This window comes from Alternaria metachromatica (genome assembly GCF_023757995.1).
Source record: "Alternaria metachromatica strain BMP 0045 chromosome Unknown scaffold_5, whole genome shotgun sequence".
Lineage (NCBI taxonomy): Eukaryota > Fungi > Ascomycota > Dothideomycetes > Pleosporales > Pleosporaceae > Alternaria > Alternaria metachromatica.
The window spans coordinates 1,064,954-1,085,293 of record NW_026055496.1 but is presented as its reverse complement, the minus strand read 5'-3'; the positions used below and the strand labels follow the sequence as shown (position 1 = coordinate 1,085,293).

Sequence of the window (20,340 nt, the reverse complement as noted above, 5' to 3'; positions counted from 1 at the left end):
CCCGATTTGAGGAGGAGACATGATTCCGCAGGGCACATGGAGGAGAAAGTAGCGTATTCCAGCAGGCCCTTGTTCATCGCATCCCTCGAGTTGTGTTCGACAACATTAGTAGAGACGGTGAGACCTCGGAGCCATGACTTCCATATACCCGAGACCCTGTTGTTTCATGCAGCCAGGTACATGCAGTCGGGATACGATGAGGTTGTTTGTCTCCGGACCTGAGGGCGTTCCCCGCTACACATCAGCCCTATGTCATGCATGGCTAGGTGAAGGGCCAGCTACGGGCGGAGGGATGCGAGCCCGCTGAGCCTCCACGTGTTGTTTCAGCCATCAGTCGTCTCCTCGGTGTGGGAAGTGTGCACGTGCAGAGTCGTAAGAGCCGCAAACGCAAGGGTGACAGCCTTCGTGGGTCGAGGTCATGGCGTCGTTGCTGCCTGGGTGAGCTATTCTGGAGTTACACGACCCGACATTTCATCTCCCTGCATCTCGGTGTGGTCGTCTCCTGTCTTTCGGGATTGCGATGTGACCACAGTCGTCGTTAGCGTGGTTATAAGTCGCGTAGTATTGAAGCCAGGGCCCGGTCGTGCCTCTTTATTGCTGGGGATGAGCCAGAAGGACGAGCTATCGTTTCGTGGCACTGCGGGTTGGAGGACCTGTGACCAGATGCTCGGATCTTGATGGCTAGTGGTGGATATCGTTGATGGGGGCGCGGATGGGGGCGATGGATGGGTCGAGGACTGCTCACATCGCGACGCGTTTGGGATGAGGCTGGCTGGCTTGGTTCTGAGCGGAATTAAGCCCGATAACGCGGGACGATAGCGGGGCAGCACATGGCATCGCGCCAGGCTACGGCCAACTCCGACGCTTACCCACGGCCTGCATGCGATAGCTGGGAAACAGTCACTTGTACATAGCTGTCGTTGCAAAATCCTTCATACCACAGTGTATACGTATTCCCAATCCTTCATCCGGCCATGACTGCGCAATCCGCCGAAGGGCTCACGCCCGAGCAGCTCGCTTTCTTCAATGAGAACGGCTACCTACTGATACCGGATGCTCTGTCGCAAGAAACGGTCAAGCAGTTGGTGGAAGACACAAACAAGATGCTCAACGACTTCTCACTTGACGACCATCCCATGACTAAGTTCTCAACTGGTGGCGACGACGGCGCCGATCACGTTGGAGACAGCTACTTCTTAGAATCCGGCGATAAGGTGCGGTTCTTCTTTGAAGAGGGTACGTAGCGCGTTCGGAAACTCAAGACAATGCACTGACATCCGCGCAGACGCCTTCGACAAGTCTGGCTCGCTGACAAAACCCAAACACCGCGCCATCAACAAGATCGGGCACTACCTCCACGAGCTTTCACCCTCCTTCCGCAGCATGTCCCTGTCCGCCCGCAATGCCGCCATCGCTTCCTCCCTCGGCTTCCGCGACCCTCGTGTCCTGCAATCCATGGTCATCTGCAAACAGCCAGAGATAGGCGGCGCAGTGCCACCACACCAAGATAGCACCTTTTTGTACACGGATCCGCCAAGCGCGGTTGGATGGTGGTATGCGCTCGAGGATGCGACACAGGAGAATGGATGTCTGAGCTTCGCTGCTGGGAGTCATAAGCGTGCTGCCATTGAGAAGAGGTTTGTAAGAACAGGCAACGGCACGGGCTTCATCGACAATGAGGGCGCCAGATTTCCAAAAAGCTTGAAGCAGGAAACAAACGGCGAGAAGGAGTACGAGATGATCGAGAAGGAGGAAAGATACGACATGGGTGAGGTCAAGGCCGGGACTCTAGTGCTCATCCATGGTAACATACTCCACAAGTCGGAAAAGAATACGAGCAGCAAGAGCCGCAACATCTACACGTTCCACGTCATTGAGGGCGAGGAGAAGTACGACGAGAGGAACTGGTTGCAGCCACCAGAACAAGGGTTTTCGAGATTGTCCAAGGGAGTAACAGCAGCGAACGGGACGGATACGAACAACAGGCTCGCGAGGGACTGGTAACGACCATGTAGAATTCTAGGTAGATTGTTCAAGATTTGCTCTGGACGCATAATCCGATCCCGCCGAGTACAAAGGCCATGCCTATCCAGGTGTCTGTTTGGTGTTAGCCCATATCCCTCGTACATACACGATTAGACAACGTACCTCGACTGATGACCTTCTTCTCTGCCCACCACTCTCCCAACACGGTGAAGAGGAAGGCGAGTGAGTTGGTGATTGGGACCGTGAGACTCAATTCCGCCTTGCCTATCAATATGAAGAACCACACACTGCCGGTGACGTTCAGTAATAGCGGTATCGCATACGCTGGCCTGCTCAAGACGCCAATTACGGCGTAGAGTACGCCCAAGACTTTCTTCTTCAGCCAGGAGTTGTTTGGATCGGTGAGGGCGGGGCGTTGGGGCGGCGTGTAGTTCCTAGAATGCGAATTAGCTCTGAACGCGTTCTGGACAGGCCGAAATAGACAGAACAGAGCCCATAACGGAGCTTGAGACTCACATGGCAGCTTTGCGCATGAACGGTGTTGTAAGCCCCCAGCATGCGCCGACCAGAAGGAAGCCCATGATCCAACGGAAGACTCCTGGCTCCGGCTCATTGGCCATGGGCGCGTCGGGATCCATGGCACTGGTGTAGGGTGCGAAATTAGACAAGAGAATTGCGACAGCAAACACGACAATAGGAGCGTCGATCTCGTCGGTGCTGTGCTGGTACAGTCGTCACTCCAGAGACTCGCGAGCTGCCCATGTCCGGGGCTGACCCACAGCTGTTCGTACGACGCGCTAACTGCCCGTGCGCGCCTGGGCAAGCCTCAACACCACGCTGCCATCGTGAACGCGTAATTTCTGGCATCACCTCCACCATCAGGTTCTTGGCAACCGACGCCGGTCAGTTACTCAAAAAGCGCAGTTCATTTTGAATTAGGATGACGAGTCTCTGCATTGGCCATATGTCCAGGATCAAACCACACACATGAGACTGAAGACAATGCCGTCACAATTTGGTAAGAACAAAAGCGAGGCCTGGCGGTCTTGTCGCACATCGAAACACTATCATCCCGATCCTATGATACAGTTTCAAATTGTTTCTAAACCTCGTGAAGTTGGAGGTCCACCCATACTGAGTCCTTGCGGCTCCCCCAACGTGCAAGCCCCGGAGTGCACATCACCTGGGCAGATTGACCGTGCTGCAGATCTCACGTTGTTACGCTCAACTGGCTTTGATCCACGGCCCTGGTTCCTGCACTAGCTACATTCTGGCCGATTGGAAATCCCCGTTCCTGCATCTGTTTTTGGCCATCGATCCACTTCTCAGAATCTAGAGACCTACTTCGAAATCGACGATTCGAAACTGTCTGCGGCATCTGTCTTTGCCGGATACCAGGCTTTCGGTAACTGAACAGGCGAGGCCGTATCGTCGCATTGAAGATTTCGTAATCCACGTGGTCTACTCAACAATCTGAGCTGTGGCCCTCTTGAAGTTGCTCAGGCACCCCTCCGACTTCTACCTCTGAAACAACCCTCAGGTCGCTACCTCTCACTCATATGCAGGTCGAGCTTCGGTATACACAAAGACACTACAACAAAGAACGTCACCTACAACCCGATTGTCGTATTACGGGTACCTGCGGCATGGGCAACGTACCTAGGGAGAATACCCAACGGCTGGTATGTGGCTGCATGGGCACGCACCTACCATCATTACGACATGTTCAATTACCCTAGTCGCGGGCTCGAGAGGTTGTGAGGCACGGACGGTGCGAACGCCTCAAAGCTACCTGAAACCAAAGGGTTGGGGCTTGGTCCCCCCATGCCAACCCCGGGTCAACCCAATTCGACCTTCTACGCTAAGTATAGCTGGAATGTACACCGAGTAGGAAATGGCCGGTAAGGTATTTTGCCATATTTGGATGCAAAATTGAATCTCTCTAGTCTAGGTTTGTCTAGCATGTTTGTTACGGTGCGTCATTGGCACGTTACAGAAGTAGTTCGTGCAGGCCTGTAACCACCACAGCGTATCTATCAGTCAGGTACAAGTACCGTGTTACTTATCGCCTTTACTCGCCACTAATTCTGCTACATCCTTCAACGTCACTCGCTCGCCTATCCATTGTCGGTCAACATAACCAAATACGCTGCAAACCTACTTCATTTCATCGCCATAACATCAACACTCTACCGACACTATGCCAATACGGCCGACCAGCGACAAAGAGGTCGAAGCAGTCGACCTGGACCGCTTATTCGAACAATATGTCGAGACAGATTTACTCAATCATTTCAATGACCGCACGCCGAAGCAATCCACTTCAGATAATACGACGCATCATTTCGAATCGTCTTTGTCAAATGGAAGCGAATGCTTTGGTCCTGAGCCTATACTCGATCGGGAAACACAGGCTGCTTGGCACAAGGCTCTCGAAAAGTACGCACAAAACGCAACCTCGTTTCGATCTGATGATCCTGCCTCCTCTTTCTATGTTACATCATCTTCCGGCATTGATTCTCGTAGCGACTCCGAGTTGTTAAGCTTCGAAGATCTCTTTGAGCTGGAGAGAAATCACTCAAGGTCCACGTCTCAGCCTCCTACATCTCGACCCCACCCTTCTGGACGATCTGTCAAAAAGACTCTTTCCTCTCACGGTCAACCGAGGTATCGCGGCATTACCAAGTCTACGAAGAGACCACATCCTTCAGTCTCGGCCAAGATGATGCAATCATCTCATTTCCAATCGTCCATCACGAATGCGTGGACTCGCAAGACGAACAGCCCGACAGAATCTTTCGCGAGAGCCTCGTCACATGGTATCGCTTCGCCCCCGCTTTCATCCAATCTGGATCAGCAAGAGCGCAACAATGGCGGTGTTGCCCATAATCACCATCAGGCTTACACTAATGATTATTCGAGCCTGCCCAACGACAGGTCGAACTATACGAACTACCAATTGACTCCATCTGCATCGCCAGCAATGGGAAATTCCAGCAACTCCGACAGCGGCTTCAACGCTAACATGGGACTCGCCTATTGCTCTTCTAGCACGTCAAGTGCGGCTCTCTCAGCCTTGCAGACCCCGCCTTCCTCTCTCCACTTACCCGTGACAACATGGGGCTCTGACACCTCGCCAGCTCTGGATCTTAGTTTCTCAGCCTCGTGCGACACTAGCAACAGCCTTGAGACAGCAGGTTGGTGGAATGAGAACGACCCCACCGTTCAGCCGCCATACTCTACCAGCTTTGGTCAAAGCAATCTGCGATCTACGAGCCAGAATGTGAGATTAGAAGGACTAGGGATTTCTTACGACTCAGCCGCATTCGAGTTCGGCGCTATGAACGATAGCTATTCGACCCCCAGAGCCTCAGCCTCGTTCGATATGGCTAGCTATGGTGCCATGTACAACAGACCATCACACCATTACGCGCAACCTCAGGTGCCGTCCACCAGTCAACCAGTCTCGCGCTCTCCCTCACCACGCGTCGAACCCCGCTTTCATCGTTCCAAGTCATCAAGCCATCATCGCTCTAGCCAATCGTCAAGACGCAAGTCCAACCATTCTTCCCAGCAGTCCTCACGGCAGACGAGCGTGAACGGTGGCGGTGTCGGCTTCGTCAACTTCACACCAGACGACAGCCGCAAAATCCTCACAGGTGTCGCACCCAGCGGTTCCAGCAAGACAAAGGCACGACGAGAGAAGGAAGCCGCCGATAAGCGCAGGAAGCTTAGTCGAGCGGCTATGAAGGCTGTTATAGAGGCCGGTGGTGATATCGACAGTCTGAGGAGGTTGGAGAGGGAGGGGCTGCTGGTCATGGAAGGGTGATTGGCGGTGTACCTACCGCCGACTTTCGGAGTTTTGTCTATGTTGAGACTTCTTCTTTCGCTCGCTTTATACAGGGCCGATGTTTTACATATACGATTTTAGATGGGGTATTATGTGTTCACTGCACAATGACTAATGTATGACTGACTATCTTTACAATTCTGTTCGGCGTGCGCGATCTGTGTGCGCTCCGTGAGTGCTGTTGTTAGAACACTTCTGGCAAGTGACTACATGTTACAGCGTCATGATTGCTGCAGCTGCTCGTTAACGACTCGGCGGGTACAACCCGTCAGGACGCATAGATCTGATGCTTGAGCAGCATGAAATGCCCAGGTCTGTTACTTCTGGATATTTGTGATGCCTCGAACTTCGTCTATCCTCAGCCGGCGGCCTCCACCTCCATACGTCCAAGCACCGCTTCTACGACACCTTTGGCGCCAATACCCCTCTCCACACCACCTAGACTTTGCTCTTCTGCCTCAAGCTCAACCGCGCCGTCATATACCTTGACAATCATGTCCTCATCCACCTTCGCGCCACATGCTACTAATCCCCTGATCAATGTGCTGACCCTGGTAATTTCTCGCATAACAGCTGGCTCGATCTCGTCGTTCTGGCTGGAGTACAGCGTCTCGGTTACGCTTTCGTCGAGCCTGTTGATACCCACCTCTTTAGGGTCCGCATTCGTCGCGATATGTTTGCTGATGAAAATGTATCCATTGACGCCGAGTACAATGTCGATTTCCCCTGCCGCGGTGTTCAGTGTGAACACTTGCCGCCTACTCCTCACTACACCACCCTTGCGACTCAGTATGCCACCTCCTGCGCCACTCAGACTGGTGAACAAGCCGTTCCGCAGTTTTCCGTATTTGAGCGATCGTGTGTGGAGGGATGCTGTGCCGTCTTGGTGCAGACTCTGCACTTCGGCGACGAGTAAATCGCCTTCTTGGAAGAATGTCCGAATGTTCAGTTCGTCTACTGTGGTTCTGCGGCGCAACACTCCACCGGGCAAATTTATACTTGACAAAGGCAGGTTTGCGTGCATTGGTGCTGCGATGTCCACGTTCCACTTCTTGGTTCCCACTGTCATTATGCGTCCTACGACCAAGTCGCCAATCTCGGGTTGGTATCGAGCGCGCAGCGGTTGTACGGAAAGCAGTTTGTTGGTCTTGTGCAGGGTACCGGCGACGGTCGATATTATCGTGGTGGAGGACGGAGGGAGACTTGGAATGTAAGTGCCGTGGCCGCGCATCCATTGAGGATCTGAGGTTATTTGTTCGCCGGGCGTTACGATCGATTTTGAGCCGGAAGTCGCGAAGTCATCGTCTTCCATTTCCACATCAGAGTCGTCATATTCGTCTTGCACATCGCGCCGTGGTGGGAGAGGTGCGCTGGGTGGGAGGATGGAGATTGGCATGGTGAAGGATGCGCCTGTGCGGACGGCGCGTTCTGTCTCGAAGGAGTGGAGTATATGATCGATCGATTCGGTTACAGCCAATGGTTTTAAGCTAGTCGAGGCTGCGTTCGTGTGATATCGCGGGGGTGTTGGTGATGTTGTCTACTGCGAAGAGCTTCCGAAATTTTGGCGGGGATTGAAGCTTCCCCAATGATCCCTGCCGAGCTTTCCGGATGGGGCCTAGTCTTGACGCGTCTACCTCATGGCAGTCGCGACAGGTCCGACCCGACGTCATCCATCAACAGTCGAATCTCGCTACCACTCCCTCTCGACCACTGCTGCATCCCTGCTCTGAACGGGAATCTCGAATACGATGACCATGGCACCGACAACACCATCCCCTGTCGTATCCAGCTTCAACGAGCCCTTCATCTCAGCCCTGGATGCTGCGGCGCCGGCCAATGCCACCGATGACCCAAGCTACTATGCCCGCTATCCGCGGTCCCTGATCACCACCTCTAATCTCGACACTTTCATGACTGGAACTGGATCTGCAATCTACGAATCATTAGTGCCTCTCCTCGAGTCTACTAGCCGTGAGCTTATTCTCGTCACTTGCTTCTGGGCTAGATCGACAACTCTAGAAACACTGAACGAGGTTCTGAGAAGACTCTCCGACAAGGCTGTCAGGAGAGGGACGGACAAGATCAGAGTTCGACTTTGCTTTTCTTCCAGCTCGGTCTTTCAGAAGCTATTTCACAAGCAGGCCACTTCAGGACAGACGTATCCGCCTTCAGCATGGGTCAAGAAGTTGGGCTTGCCTGACCCGTCTGAGCTCAATGGACTGGACCTCGAGATCAAGTCTATATTCATATTACCATTCAGTGTCATGCATCCCAAGTTCATCATCGTCGATCGGAAGACGGCAGTGTTACCAAGTTGCAACATCAGCTGGGAAGAATGGTTCGAGGGTGCCGTCACCCTTACTGGACCTGTTGTCGAACAGTTCCTCAAATTCTATCGTACTTTCTGGGAGCGGCGAGAGGATGTTCCGACTAGTCTCGACGTTCCCGACAGCGCTGCGGTAAAGCTTCACGGTGCGCTGAAATCGTCTGCACTACTATCGGCTCGCAGTATACATACCGTCTTCCTTCCCAGCCCACACCGTCGTAATCCGCGCTTTAGTTTCGTTGGAGCTCAAGACACCCTTCGAGCTCCGCCAACGCCTCTGAACGTTTTCATACTCACACTCTTCGCGAAGGCTGAGAGAAGCATCCGTATTCAGACGCCAAATGTCACTGCGCCACCTGTCCTGTCCGCTATACTCAGAGCGCTTGCACGCGGCATCGACGTACGCATTCTGACCTCCGAACGTCTCATGATACTCGAGCAGTTGGTCACAGCAGGAACCACAACGTCACGCTGCATCAAGAAGCTCATCAAACGCTATCAACAGCTGACCCACGACGGTGGCAGTTTGAACGATGAGGAAGCAGCTATGGCGACTCCCAAGCCCGGTCGCCTACATGTATCATACTTCGAGCCGATCGGTGGACCCAAGAAGAGGGGCAACGAAGCAGGAGAGCCCCAACAGTCGCATCTCAAGATGACTATTATAGATGACGAAGTCCTCGTCCTAGGCTCCGGGAATCTAGACCGGGCGAGTTGGTTCACAAGTCAAGAGCTAGGTGTTGCCTTTTTCGACAAAGAAGTGGTCAGAAAGGTTGGAAGTGCGGTTGATGAAGGTACACGGGGAAGAAGCAAAGTGGTATTTGACAGTGAGGGCTAGCATGTACCGTGTAAGACGGGCGCTGCCTAGTGCACTAAGCTAAGAGTGCAGCAGTAGCATGAACGTACTGTTCTGTTAACCGTCTAAACTTCTTCCTATGAACCAAGTCGGCCGTGGAAACATCTAGCCAACTGTCCTATTCCCCTCGAGAGCTCTGAGCTTACTAAGTCGACAAACTCTTTCCAAGACTACCGTTCCATAAAAACGTCCCCAAAGGACCTCACCATCGTCCTTCTCGTCCATACGGTCAATTTAATCCTTGATTTCGACGAGATCCGCAAAGCATGTCGCGACCCTCTCAGCGCACCCATTGGGACAGGCTTTGGTGTTGGGACCAGCGTCTCCATCGGTTGAATAGTCTCCGCATTTGAAACCACGGACCTTGACTGTAAGCTTGCGGGTGCTGAGATATGTACGACAGCCTTCGAAGTGCTCTTCGATTTTTTCCTTGTCCCTGCAGCCGTGAATCCTACCGATCTTGTTTCTGTCGTTGTGGTAGCCATCTAGATCCCCAGCGAGTATAATCTCGACTGTGAGCTCCTTCAGGGCGGGAAACTCTGACTGCCAGGCGACTGTGAGCTCTTTCAGGACGACAAACTCTGACTGCCAGGCGACGGCCGGATCCCCGTTCCCTCTAAGCTCCTTCCATGTTGTTCGACGCAGTCTGGAGCTCTTTTCGGTGTCGAGGAGGACATTCCATGAGTACGGGAATCTGGGGTTTTCATTCGTCCTGTTCCAACCTAGTCGGCCATCCACGAAGATCTCGATGGTTAAGTTCCGAACCTGTTCTGCGAGAGACGTGGGTGGTCGCGGGTATTGTAGGCCAGCGCTCGGCCAACCGAGAAGGAATTGGTTCTCTCCCCACGAAATCTTGGCTAGTCTATTCATCTCTTTGCTGGTGAGGAGCAAAGCCTCATAACTAGCCATTTTTGCACGGATGGGATGAGTTATGGCCGTGAGAGTACCATCAATGTGGAGTCGATGGCCAAGGGTCGCCAGTTTCAGCTCTTCTGGTAAACTATTCCAAGATGCAGGAGCAGAGGAGGCCTCATCGCACATGCTCGCTAAAATCGTTAGCGTGCGAGATGGAGGGTGATGAAATAGGAAGACTTACTATCCTTGAAAGACCCTGCGTTGGTTTCTTTGTCTCCGTTCATGCTGTGGTGTTTTGCTTGGTGGTGGATACGAGTAGTTGTTCGGTGAGACTGGGGGAGACTGAGGGAGCAAATTCAGCACATATTTATCTGAATGGCCACAGTTGAGCCCGGTACGGTGAAGTCAAGGCAAGCAGACACGTTGCTGAAAGGCGTCAGATTGACTTGGGGTCTACCCATGTATTCTACGCAGTTGTTCATTGCGTACGAGTGAAACGAAGTCAACCCTGCGGACGCTGAACGAGCTTTCACATTGGACGTCCGTCTAAGCTTTGGGTGAATGCACACAGTGCACAAAGGGCGTGCCCATCCCTCTACTACATATAAACCTCTTTCCCACGGGTGTAGTTCTTTCACCGTGCGAGCCGAGAAGCAACCCACCAGCAATCTCAATCTAACACCGTTTTATTTCATTCATTCGACATCTCGACCTTCACAGCATAGCACATCAGAAATAATTACAGAGCCTATACGAGCCCTTCAAGGCGTCTTTCCTTCCAAGTCTCACGAACTGTCAGCGGAAATGACGCAAACCAATATCGTCCCGTCGCAATTTCTAGCCTTATCCAATGAGCTGTTGATGCAAATTCTTGGATATTGTCTTGTATTTGACAAACCCATCACGGCCCTAATGCACTCAGTGTACATGGTTCGTCTCATTCGACTTGCTAGCATCAACAAACGGCTATACGACCTAGCTATGGATGTCTACTGGAAGGAGAATGAATTTGTCATCGGGCTATCGAAAACGAACACGCTACTCTTCAATCCTCGGAGAGCGATGTATAACTTCATGTATCCAAGTCCGCCAACCGCCTCACTGGTGCGTAAATTGACTTTAGATCTGCGATTTCAGCCGGAGCGCTACAATGGCGACCCTCGGTACCTTCAAGATATCTTCAAGCTAGATGGCGACTGGCTGTTCCTAGTCCCCAACAGATGGAAGCCGTCCCAGATCCCGTTGACTTTGGGTAAATGCACGTCTGATGACACCCGTATCCCCGAGGGTACCCCTGCCTCAGATCCCGTGCGCTGGCAGCAGTACTTCCACCCCCAGTTGCTCAAGATCATCGTCACTCTTGAAAATGATGGTAAAGACGAGACTTGCTTCATGGCTAGGGGTCCTTATTCATCCAGGCGTTGGTGTGGACTTACACTCAAACAGCGCCGCAAAGATGCTAGAAAGGGGCTCCGAGGTACATCCTGCAACGTCGATGCGAAAAAGATTGTGGTTGAGGTCCGAGGTATGGAATGCTCGGGTGGCGACGGATCGGGTATTTGTGGTGGTTCTTGCGCGAAAATCATCCAAGAGACGTTGCAGCGCATGCTCCGGAAATAGTAGAGTTGTCACTTGGTATGGTTAGTACGTAGTATGTTTGGAGAGCGCGAAGTGCACGAATCTTGGCTTGCGCTTTTACCAATTGCATTACCATTGCGGTCTGCACTTCGTTTGCTGCAAGATGTATTTCGTTACTGTATTTGTTTTACCCAAATCGCTATCCTACCATTGGTATTAGCTCCTAGCCAACGCCAATCATTACCTACCTATGTCTGATGTGCTTAGGTACCAAGCACCATTTTGGGTGCTGTTTCTCGCGATGCTGTTTGATCGCTTGACCAACTATGTACAACGTGGTCTCAAGTTTTTTTTAATATCTAGAGCTTGGAGTGAATTTGGGTTCAGCTAGTCCTTCGCCAGCAGTAGCGGGGGTGTGAAGGGGGCTGGCGATTAGATAATCGGGTGATGACGTCACACATCGTCACCTTTCCGAGGTCCCCGTCAGGCATCGCCGGAGCCGCAGTCATCTAACTCAATACAGGTGTCGTGCACGCTTATCATGAATCAATCCAATTTCAGTAGTGTACACTACATTTCACGCTTGTTATTTAGTGAAAGTAATATCCCTCGTCACAAACCCTTCGACGCGACGCGTCAATTCCCATTGCGCTTCATCCTCCTCAGGGTTTCGACGCCCCACAAACCCCGATCGATCAAACGTGACTACGCCGTCAAACGGCAGATGCACGGGTTCTCCTCGGCGCAATAAATAGCACTCGTCGAAAGACATGGGCCCCCGTAGAAAGTCATTTTTAGCAAGTTCGAGGATTGCTGCATCCTCACCTGACAAATATCTCACTTTGAGATGAATCAATCCCGTGAAACCAGCACGATCTTTTCCCGACATTGCTCGTAGTATTTGCCAGTCGAATTCACACAGACGAGTCTGGAAAGTGATATGACGGAGCTGAGGCCGTATACTCATGGGAGGCTTAGCCAATATCGAGTTTGGAAAATGTAGCGAGTTGGTGAACTGCATGACGAACTTGTTCTCTTCGTAGAATACAGATTTGGCCATCTCAGCGATGTCTGGTGTCATCCTCAGGTACGGGAACAGCTCCCTGCGTATGACGGTGTTGATGTTTGCTGGCCATAGTGGGGAGGGATACAGGAGGTTGTAACGAAGTATCTCGAGTTTCAGTTCAGTCGGTAACTTGCTCCAGCCCCTTGCAAATCCTGGTGTTGCAGGGCCAGCCGGCGAAACCGTAAGTTTGCTGTCGGATTGGATATGGATCGGTGTAAGCGCGTGTATTTGCATCGAGCAGGGTGCCGATATGTTTAACGGCTGGGACGAGTAAACGGCGAAACTAGCTTGTCTGGGTATAGTCATGGGCCAGTTGATTTCTATCACTTCTTCAAATTCCTCATCTTGCCCTGAAGTCTTTCCTTGTGCATGCATTGAGGTTGTCTCTGGGGTTGGGGCGGACATGGCTCTTGCAGTATTTGCACCTTGTTCTCAAGGAGTACTGCGAAGATACGATTGCTTTTAGGTTGTCTCTGAAAGGCGCGATGAGCCTGAAGAACAACGGCTGAGGTTAGATGTATAACTCCATCTTGGTATAAAACTCGGACTTATATTGGTATCTACTCGCTGTGAAGCTGACCACTCACAATGATTGTAGTACAATTCACAGCGCATTTGTATGTTGTTCATATTGAATCGTAGTTCACACGGCTCTTGACATACAGCTTGTGAATTCTAGGCGCTCGAATTAAGTCCATTCGAGGCCTCGCGCCTCAAAACTGTAATGAGTGAAGGCTTCAATGCAAATCTATTCTTTTATTCGAAAAAAAGCTTTCACCTACACGATGGGGTAAACAAATTCCCTGATGGTGGCGTGTGAGAGATATTTCGCGATTCTGCGGGCTTCGGAGTGAAGATTGTGTTCGTGCAATTGAAGCCCGAATTGTGATTCCCTCTATACGCTACTGCCTGATCACTTTCAAGGCGCCTAATCCTTACACATCTGCTTTTTCGCTGTTAGCAGGCTAGACCACCTCAGTTCCTTACAATCCCAGCAATCCACCACATCTGGGCATACTCCCAAACTACCCCGTCAGCTTCTACTTGCCTCTCGAAAATACAAGCCATGGATGTGCTTTACTTCCATACCAGTCAAACACCATCGCGTACCCACGCTTTCGGAACTACAGCGCCGCCAAATCGCTCACCTCCATCTGCCTCATGTACGGCTGCGCTTGGTCTGTCCCAAGACTCGCCTCTCTGCATTCGCACGCCGCTTCAAATGCCTGCGGGATCATGGCTTTGGGTCACCGCGCCCTCGGCATTACATGTAGTCAGTGCTAGTACCATCATCAAGAGCGTCACACAATTGACCTGCACCAACGCGGTATATCTCCGACCTCACCACGATACATGGCTCGTACCATCACTGCCGCTTGACTTTGCTTTCGCTACTGGCTGGAACAAGCTTCCGACAGAACTCAAGGTCCAAATACTAAGCTACAATTTGTCCTTTCCCGAAACGATCGACCGATGCGAGACAAAAAATCTTCAAGCCCTCGACCACCATCTTCGTATATCTCCCGAGATCGCCGGTCTTGCAAAGGAAATATTCTACGGCCAGAACACCTTCCGCATACGGCTCAAACGAATGTTGAGCCATCGTGGCCTTCCTCTGTTTCCAATCGCCCATGAGTCAATGCGGAAGATTGTGGTAGACGTTCTGATGGGTTCCTTTACCGACTGGGAAACTCTGTCAAAGATCTCCAAGGGGAGCCGCGGACTTTCGAACTTGCGATACGTCAACGTTGTGATCAATTGCCGTGGAGTCAGTTGGAGTCCTCTAAACGATGATTCAATCACGCAGCTTCTTGGGTGGATACCTGACAGCTGTGACGAGTCTATCGTATTCAAATGCAAAGGCGAAGTCACATTCACCGATAGGCTGTGGCAGAGCGGCAATATTCCCTCGATTACCGACGGCATTCAGAAGGTGGAGGCACTCGTTAGGAGCAAGGTGGTGTTTGAAGAAGATTCCAAGGACGGGGTTTGAGCAGATCTAAGAGGCATACATATGGAGGGTATGGAAGTTATGGAATCCGGGCGGAGCAATGCAGTTGCATCAAGTGTGGGAGCAACAATTGTGTGGCAAAAGCGAAGAAGATACTAGATCTCGTAGAACACACCCAACCTTCAAATCCTTGAGAGAGATGAAATGTCGAGCGTGGATTGTATTGCAGTCAACCATTACCGCCGAAGCGCATAATCGGCATCATGGAAGCTCACTAGCATCTCAGCCAGTTGATGAGCGGAGTAGGGTGTCTGTCTTTACAAAAGACTATATACAAGCTGTATTTGATCCACGTCCATCGTATCATCTATCATCAACCATACGCCATAACGCCAGACAAGCGCCAGACCATGGACAAAGACACTGCGTATACCGCGGAAGAGTGTGGTGTGAGTTGAGCAAAATGGTAGATGTCGGCATAGCCCAATCATCTCTTGTTAAAAATAAAGCGGTGAAAGTAAACAAAAAGTCCAAATATGATCCACATCAGCACTTGACGGATCGTCCCAATTGCATACCAGAACCATGCAGATCGAGAACCTGGGGGGCATGCCAACGTAATCCAATCAGACCCAAAACCATTTCCAGCCCTTGTTGCGTGTGAATAAATGCGCAGCCATAATCTAATGTTGAATGTGGGGGGTATGTGACGTGTAACAGTCGTGTCTCGTACGGCTTTGTGCGTTTTCGCAACGTTCGCCAGCTCTATACAGCTCGATGCTGTAGATAAAAAGGGTCTACATGGAGCCCATAGCAATGAGTGCCTCGATGGCGTCGCGCTCAGCGCCAGAGCCGGCTACACCAGCTGGTGCATTAAAAACGGAAGAAGTCAAAGGAGAGCCCGCGTTCACGACGTGATTACCGTGGGATGCATGTGGAACAGTAAGGAAAGGTTTGTACGTGGGCGTCGCAGTGCGTCCGTGGTGAGGTTGAGGCTGAGGCAGAGAGTGGGCCTGGGCGGATATGCTCCGGTAGCGCGGGTTGCTCGTCTGAGTTCGGCTTAGATAGTTGTAATCGCGGTGTTCTCGGCGCGGACCGCGGCGGGTCTCGCGAAGAGCTTCAGGCCCCATCGTCGCCCAGTCTTCTTGATCCGTGTCGTCGTTAAGTTCTTCCTCCAAATCCATGTCGGAAGCCGAGTCGGATTCGGTGCTGCCCTCAGAGTCGTCCAGCGACATCTGGTCAGCCATCTCTTCGTCCTCGCCCTGGCGGTGCGGCGACCACGAGCCAGCATTCCAACTGCCCGAGTAGACGTCGCGCTCTTGTCGCAACTTGGGTATTTGGAGGCTGCCCCCGATGCTATCGACACTCGCCGGCGTTGCGCGCCCGTTTCCAGAGCGCTTACCACCGATGGGCATTCCAGCAGCCTGGGAGCCAGAGCCAGCTACACTCCAACGTCCCCAGCCGACCTTCTCGAACTTGACCTCTCCGTGCAGACCGCCGCCGGCGCGATGTTCCAGCGCCGCAACGACTAGCCTACGGGCCTTCGCAGGGGGCAGCCCAGAGAAGCCAGGCACAGCATGTGTTAGATGCGCCATCATCTCGCGGATGGGCATTGCGCCGTGGCCTTCGATGATGTCTGGCAGGTGGTGCTTGGCCAGCATCAGCGCCGTAATCTGGCGCGTCGCATCTAAACCCGCCAGCGCCTCCTTGGAGAGCGCAGAAGGCTGATCCTGCGCTGCCGCATGTTCCACCGCATCCTGAAGATCTATGTCCATAGACTCCTCTTCTGGTGTGTGCAGGCGCCCGACGACGGGCATGGGGCGTCGCTTGTGCGCAGGGAGCGTCGGGGAGATGGAGCTCGGGGGCGTAGGGAGGGTACCGGTCGAAGCAGCATGGCCGCTGTCCTGGCGTCCAAAGGCCATGGCGATGTTGGACATCGGCTTCTGGGCGGAAGCAGCCATGTTTACTGTTGGGAGGCAGGGGCTGACTGGTGAGTCAAAGCGCGAGTTGGTCGGGAGTCGCGCTGGATGGAAAGGAGGTCTGGAGAGCGAAAGAGTCAGCAACCAGAATGTCTGATATTGTAGGGTTCAGACGGTGAGTTTGCAGGGCGATGCAACTCGTCTTGCGGCAAACGCACCAGGAGCTTTGGCTTGCACTGTCGGGTATCGACGGTACGGTCTTCGGGCTGCAGCAGGAGTTTGGGTGTAAAATTGAGGACAGAGGTCGAACTGCTTTGTGCGACAAGCGAAATGCAGTTATGGGGCGGATATGCGTTGGCGTTGGGTTGTTATAGCAAGCTGCAGCAACGTAGCTTGTGCCTTCACCGTTCCGAGAGGTTTAGCGATCGGCGATGGATCAGCGAGTCGGTAACGGGAGGATGCAGGTAGCGTGTCGGGGCAGCAGAGGCGAACGGTAGTAGAGGCAGAGACGGGCAAACAGCGTACAAACGAGCTATCAGAAGAGGTTCAATATTCGGGTGTGGGCTATGTTATGAGTCTACGTACGAGCAAGGCAGGGTCGCTATGATAAGGGCTCCTTGGTTCCGAAGGCAGCTGGTTCCAAGGAAGGCACGCGCATCTGACGGGAAGCTACGACTCGTGCCCCTGTCAGCCATGTGATTGGCTCGGAAGCAGCTGACTGAGTCCTTGACAGCCACACACCTCGCACAAGCGTCATGAAACCTCGCCCCTCGCAGCAGCAGGGACTCGAAGCTTAGAAGAAGCAGGGCAACGCTAGAGTAGTACAAAGTGTATCGTGTCTTTGCGATGCGGTGAAGCCGTGTACTTTGTCTGAAATGCTGCGAAACGCTGTGAGAACGATGTCGCGATGTTCGCAGCTGCTGCATTCAGCCATCGCGATCGTGGCTTCCGTTCGCAGCCGATGCCCCATATCGCCATGCTGTGTGTATCGGCTTCTTACGTTGGCCATCCGTCTCTCCATGCCTCGCTCCCACACCGGCGATTGGCGCTATCATTATCGCGCTGCGGGGTCCATCCCACCATCCAAAGGTCCGATTTCGCCATGCGCCTACTAATGAGAGGCTCAGGCACATGGTGAGGGGCCTGCTTTCGCGGCCAGCAACCACCGTCTGACACACGTGTTTGCCCGACAAGCCTCACTGCAAGACATCCCGTCGCAGAAGATCGCCAAACTCTACAGAGAGCTTGCGCAACCCATCGGAGCTTTTTGCCGTCAACCGAGGGACGTGAGCGTTACGACCAGACAACGTGATAATGCCTCAACCATGATTTGCGTTGACAACATACTTCGTGATAGCCTAGTGGGTGGGGATTCCGTTAGCGATGCGACTACACACACAAAAGTTCGAGCCAAAATCGACGTACCGATTTGAGGACGTTGATCTGCTGCACCGTGCGAGTAAAAACGGCCCGGTACTGCTCGAGGTTTTGATGCACCACTTCGTTGCGCGTAGTGCGGCCTTCGCAGATGGCCTTCATCTGGACCTCCATCTACCCAATGTGTTAGCGAGCATGCCGGGTCATCAAAGCCCAACATTCCACTTACTTCTTTCCGGAGGAATGGTTTGCTGAGGCTTGTCTCAAACCCCACGTTGTCGTATCCTTCGATAAGCGCGATACCCAGAGTCGTTGGGATGAACTCTTGTATTCCGCCCGTCCCTCCTCCGTTGTTCTGGCCTACGGCTGCGCCGCCTCGCCCACCACGTCCCCCTCGTGCCCCTCCTCTTCCTCTGCCGCGGCCTCTACCTACACCTGCGCCATCTGCGGCTGCTGCTGCTGCGCCGCCCGCTTTGAGTCTTGCAATGACGTATTCGCGCTCCTTGATCTTGGCGATATGCTCGGCCATGGTTGCATCTGTGCCGATGCCGTTCGCATCCATGAGCGCGATGAGTTCGGGCTCGGTGAGGTAGCTAGGTGCCGACGTTTGTCCGTCCAGCATGTTCGCTTCTGTAGGCTCGAAAGTCTCACCTACCGTGTACTGGGGGAGCACTTGACTGCTCTCCCACTTGTCGTATGGATAGACCTCGAGATAGTTCCTGGCAATCACGGTAAGACCATGTGCATGAAATACCTCGCCTCCATACTCGATCTCGATGTCTGTGGCTTCGCCGACAGCGTCTTCAGAGCAACAGGCGAGAAAGCGGCGGACAACAAATTCATAGACGGTGCGCTCCCTGTCGTTGAGTTGAGTGGAAGCGACGTAGTTGACGGGATGGATGGGCGGATGTGCTTTGTCGTTGTTGCGGCCCTCGCGAGGTTGATGAAAGCCACCGTTCATGAGGTTCTGTGCGAACGGACCCCAGCGACCGTCTTGTGTTTGCCTTCCGACAAGCGCTCGCAGGTCCATACCACGATCAAATTGATCAGTCTCAGTACGCGGGTAACTAATCCACCCTTTCGTATACAAGTCTTCGGCCACTTTCATGACGTCTTGCGAGGTCATGCGAAGAAATCTACTTCCATTCTTTTGTAGTTCGACTGTCGTCAGAGGTAACGGTTTCCACTTCTTTGTGGGTTTCTTAGTCATCTTGATCACTTTTGCTGTTTTTGAGAGTAGACATCGCTCGAAGATGAGGACGACCGCCATACGATCGAAGAGATGGCCTCGTCGCCAGTTGAATTTGACTTCGATGTCGTCCTTCTTGTGTGCGAGCTTGATGTACCAAAATGGCTCGGGAACGAAATTTCGCACTCGCAGATAGCGGTCGACAACGAACCCTAACGTTGGAAATTGGCAGGAGCCGTAGCTGATCAACTTGCCTCGCTCTTCGCCCTGCTGAGGAATCATGTTTTGTAGCGCCAGTGTCTGCATGCGTGTGAAGGCCGCACCGAGCCGCAAATCTAGTTCAATACGAGCCGAAACAGCTTGAGCCTGCTTTTCGTCTAGGCGGATCGGGTTCTGTGAGGCTTGTATAACGTGCCTGGGTCACGTTAGTTGATGCTCATGAAGATCTTGCAGTGTCACAGACGCTCTCTCGATGTTGCTAAAACGCGCTCTCCAAACCTGCATGTTTGGGTTCGCCTTCAGCGCAATATCACGAATCTCAGTGCCGATATGCTCGCCTTCGCGATCACAATCAGTCCAGATGAACAAGATGTTCGCCCACCTGGCTTGCGCTTCGATATTGCTCGCTACAACCTTTTTGTCCTGTATATGGATTAGCCAACTTCGTCAAAATGAACCAAATCACCCACTTCTGCTATGCTCGACACTATGGGAGCCTCGAACAGTGCTGCGGGTTGACATGAGTGCCATTTCTTGAATCGATCGTTGAAGTCCTGCGCAACAATATGTCCAGCAACGCATGTGAACGTTACAGAGCATTGCCCCCAGTTTTGGAAGCGGAAATCAAACTTGTAGTTCTTGACCCACTGGATACCGCGGACACTTTCCTATCTGAAGTCAGCCTGCGTCCGATCTGCACGTCAGGCCATGAAGGCGCCTGTATCCTTGCACCGAATACCAAGACATGAGCTGAACGCATCTGGCATCCTCTCCGGGTATCGGAATATCAATCAAACACAAGTTCGAACTTTCAAGGTATATGTTGAAGGTCAATGCGACATGCTGAACTTACTGCTCGGGCTTGGCCGCCCAGATGATTTGCGACTGCTTTTGCGATCGATGGCTTTTCCGCCACGCACAATACCCGAGTCATACCTCTGGACTGCCGTTGAAACCGCGAAAGAGGCTCACGTGGGTCTGGAGGCGATGGTGGGGAAAGATCCTCACGGTCATGTGAAGACGCGTCAAAGTAACCTTGGCGCGTACTAGCGCGTCCAAGAGCCGCACGGACGCTACCGCAGCTCGCTAAGCCGGGGACGCCAGGGAAAACAGGTCTTCATGAGGTCATTGTCCGCTTCACACAACAAACGCTAACGCCAGCTTGCGA

The 20,340-nt window shown here is 52.7% G+C and overlaps 9 protein-coding genes across 9 annotated transcripts; 4 read left to right on the top strand and 5 right to left on the bottom strand.

The window, feature by feature from the left end:
* Nucleotides 1-974: 974 nt before the first annotated feature.
* On the top strand, nucleotides 975-2,004 carry J4E83_003311 (uncharacterized protein; the record flags this gene model as incomplete). The annotated part of the gene is made up of 2 exons (XM_049330248.1): nucleotides 975-1,236; nucleotides 1,286-2,004. 2 exons carry the CDS (start codon nucleotides 975-977, stop codon nucleotides 2,002-2,004), a joined length of 981 nt encoding a protein of 326 aa, XP_049190744.1.
* Nucleotides 2,005-2,032: 28 nt separating this feature from the next.
* Nucleotides 2,033-2,624, bottom strand: J4E83_003310 (uncharacterized protein; the record flags this gene model as incomplete). The annotated part of the gene is made up of 3 exons (XM_049330247.1): nucleotides 2,033-2,097; nucleotides 2,149-2,420; nucleotides 2,503-2,624. The coding sequence occupies 3 exons, from the start codon at nucleotides 2,622-2,624 to the stop codon at nucleotides 2,033-2,035; spliced, it is 459 nt and encodes a 152-aa protein (XP_049190743.1).
* Nucleotides 2,625-4,186: 1,562 nt separating this feature from the next.
* J4E83_003309 (uncharacterized protein) lies at nucleotides 4,187-5,815 on the top strand (the record flags this gene model as incomplete). Its single annotated transcript, XM_049330246.1, has 2 exons — nucleotides 4,187-4,425; nucleotides 5,524-5,815. The coding sequence occupies 2 exons, from the start codon at nucleotides 4,187-4,189 to the stop codon at nucleotides 5,813-5,815; spliced, it is 531 nt and encodes a 176-aa protein (XP_049190742.1).
* A 379-nt stretch (nucleotides 5,816-6,194) lies between these two features.
* J4E83_003308 (uncharacterized protein) lies at nucleotides 6,195-7,232 on the bottom strand (the record flags this gene model as incomplete). The annotated part of the gene is made up of 1 exon (XM_049330245.1): nucleotides 6,195-7,232. One exon carries the CDS (start codon nucleotides 7,230-7,232, stop codon nucleotides 6,195-6,197), a length of 1,038 nt encoding a protein of 345 aa, XP_049190741.1.
* Nucleotides 7,233-7,590: 358 nt separating this feature from the next.
* J4E83_003307 (uncharacterized protein) lies at nucleotides 7,591-9,000 on the top strand (the record flags this gene model as incomplete). The annotated part of the gene is made up of 1 exon (XM_049330244.1): nucleotides 7,591-9,000. One exon carries the CDS (start codon nucleotides 7,591-7,593, stop codon nucleotides 8,998-9,000), a length of 1,410 nt encoding a protein of 469 aa, XP_049190740.1.
* A 252-nt stretch (nucleotides 9,001-9,252) lies between these two features.
* On the bottom strand, nucleotides 9,253-10,157 carry J4E83_003306 (uncharacterized protein; the record flags this gene model as incomplete). Its single annotated transcript, XM_049330243.1, has 2 exons — nucleotides 9,253-10,010; nucleotides 10,115-10,157. 2 exons carry the CDS (start codon nucleotides 10,155-10,157, stop codon nucleotides 9,253-9,255), a joined length of 801 nt encoding a protein of 266 aa, XP_049190739.1.
* Nucleotides 10,158-13,739: 3,582 nt separating this feature from the next.
* J4E83_003305 (uncharacterized protein) lies at nucleotides 13,740-14,510 on the top strand (the record flags this gene model as incomplete). Its single annotated transcript, XM_049330242.1, has 1 exon — nucleotides 13,740-14,510. One exon carries the CDS (start codon nucleotides 13,740-13,742, stop codon nucleotides 14,508-14,510), a length of 771 nt encoding a protein of 256 aa, XP_049190738.1.
* Nucleotides 14,511-15,265: 755 nt separating this feature from the next.
* Nucleotides 15,266-16,429, bottom strand: J4E83_003304 (uncharacterized protein; the record flags this gene model as incomplete). The annotated part of the gene is made up of 1 exon (XM_049330241.1): nucleotides 15,266-16,429. One exon carries the CDS (start codon nucleotides 16,427-16,429, stop codon nucleotides 15,266-15,268), a length of 1,164 nt encoding a protein of 387 aa, XP_049190737.1.
* Nucleotides 16,430-17,706: 1,277 nt separating this feature from the next.
* Nucleotides 17,707-20,106, bottom strand: J4E83_003303 (uncharacterized protein; the record flags this gene model as incomplete). The annotated part of the gene is made up of 6 exons (XM_049330240.1): nucleotides 17,707-17,745; nucleotides 17,813-17,938; nucleotides 17,994-19,368; nucleotides 19,417-19,595; nucleotides 19,643-19,840; nucleotides 20,026-20,106. The coding sequence occupies 6 exons, from the start codon at nucleotides 20,104-20,106 to the stop codon at nucleotides 17,707-17,709; spliced, it is 1,998 nt and encodes a 665-aa protein (XP_049190736.1).
* Between the last annotated feature and the right edge of the window lie 234 nt (nucleotides 20,107-20,340).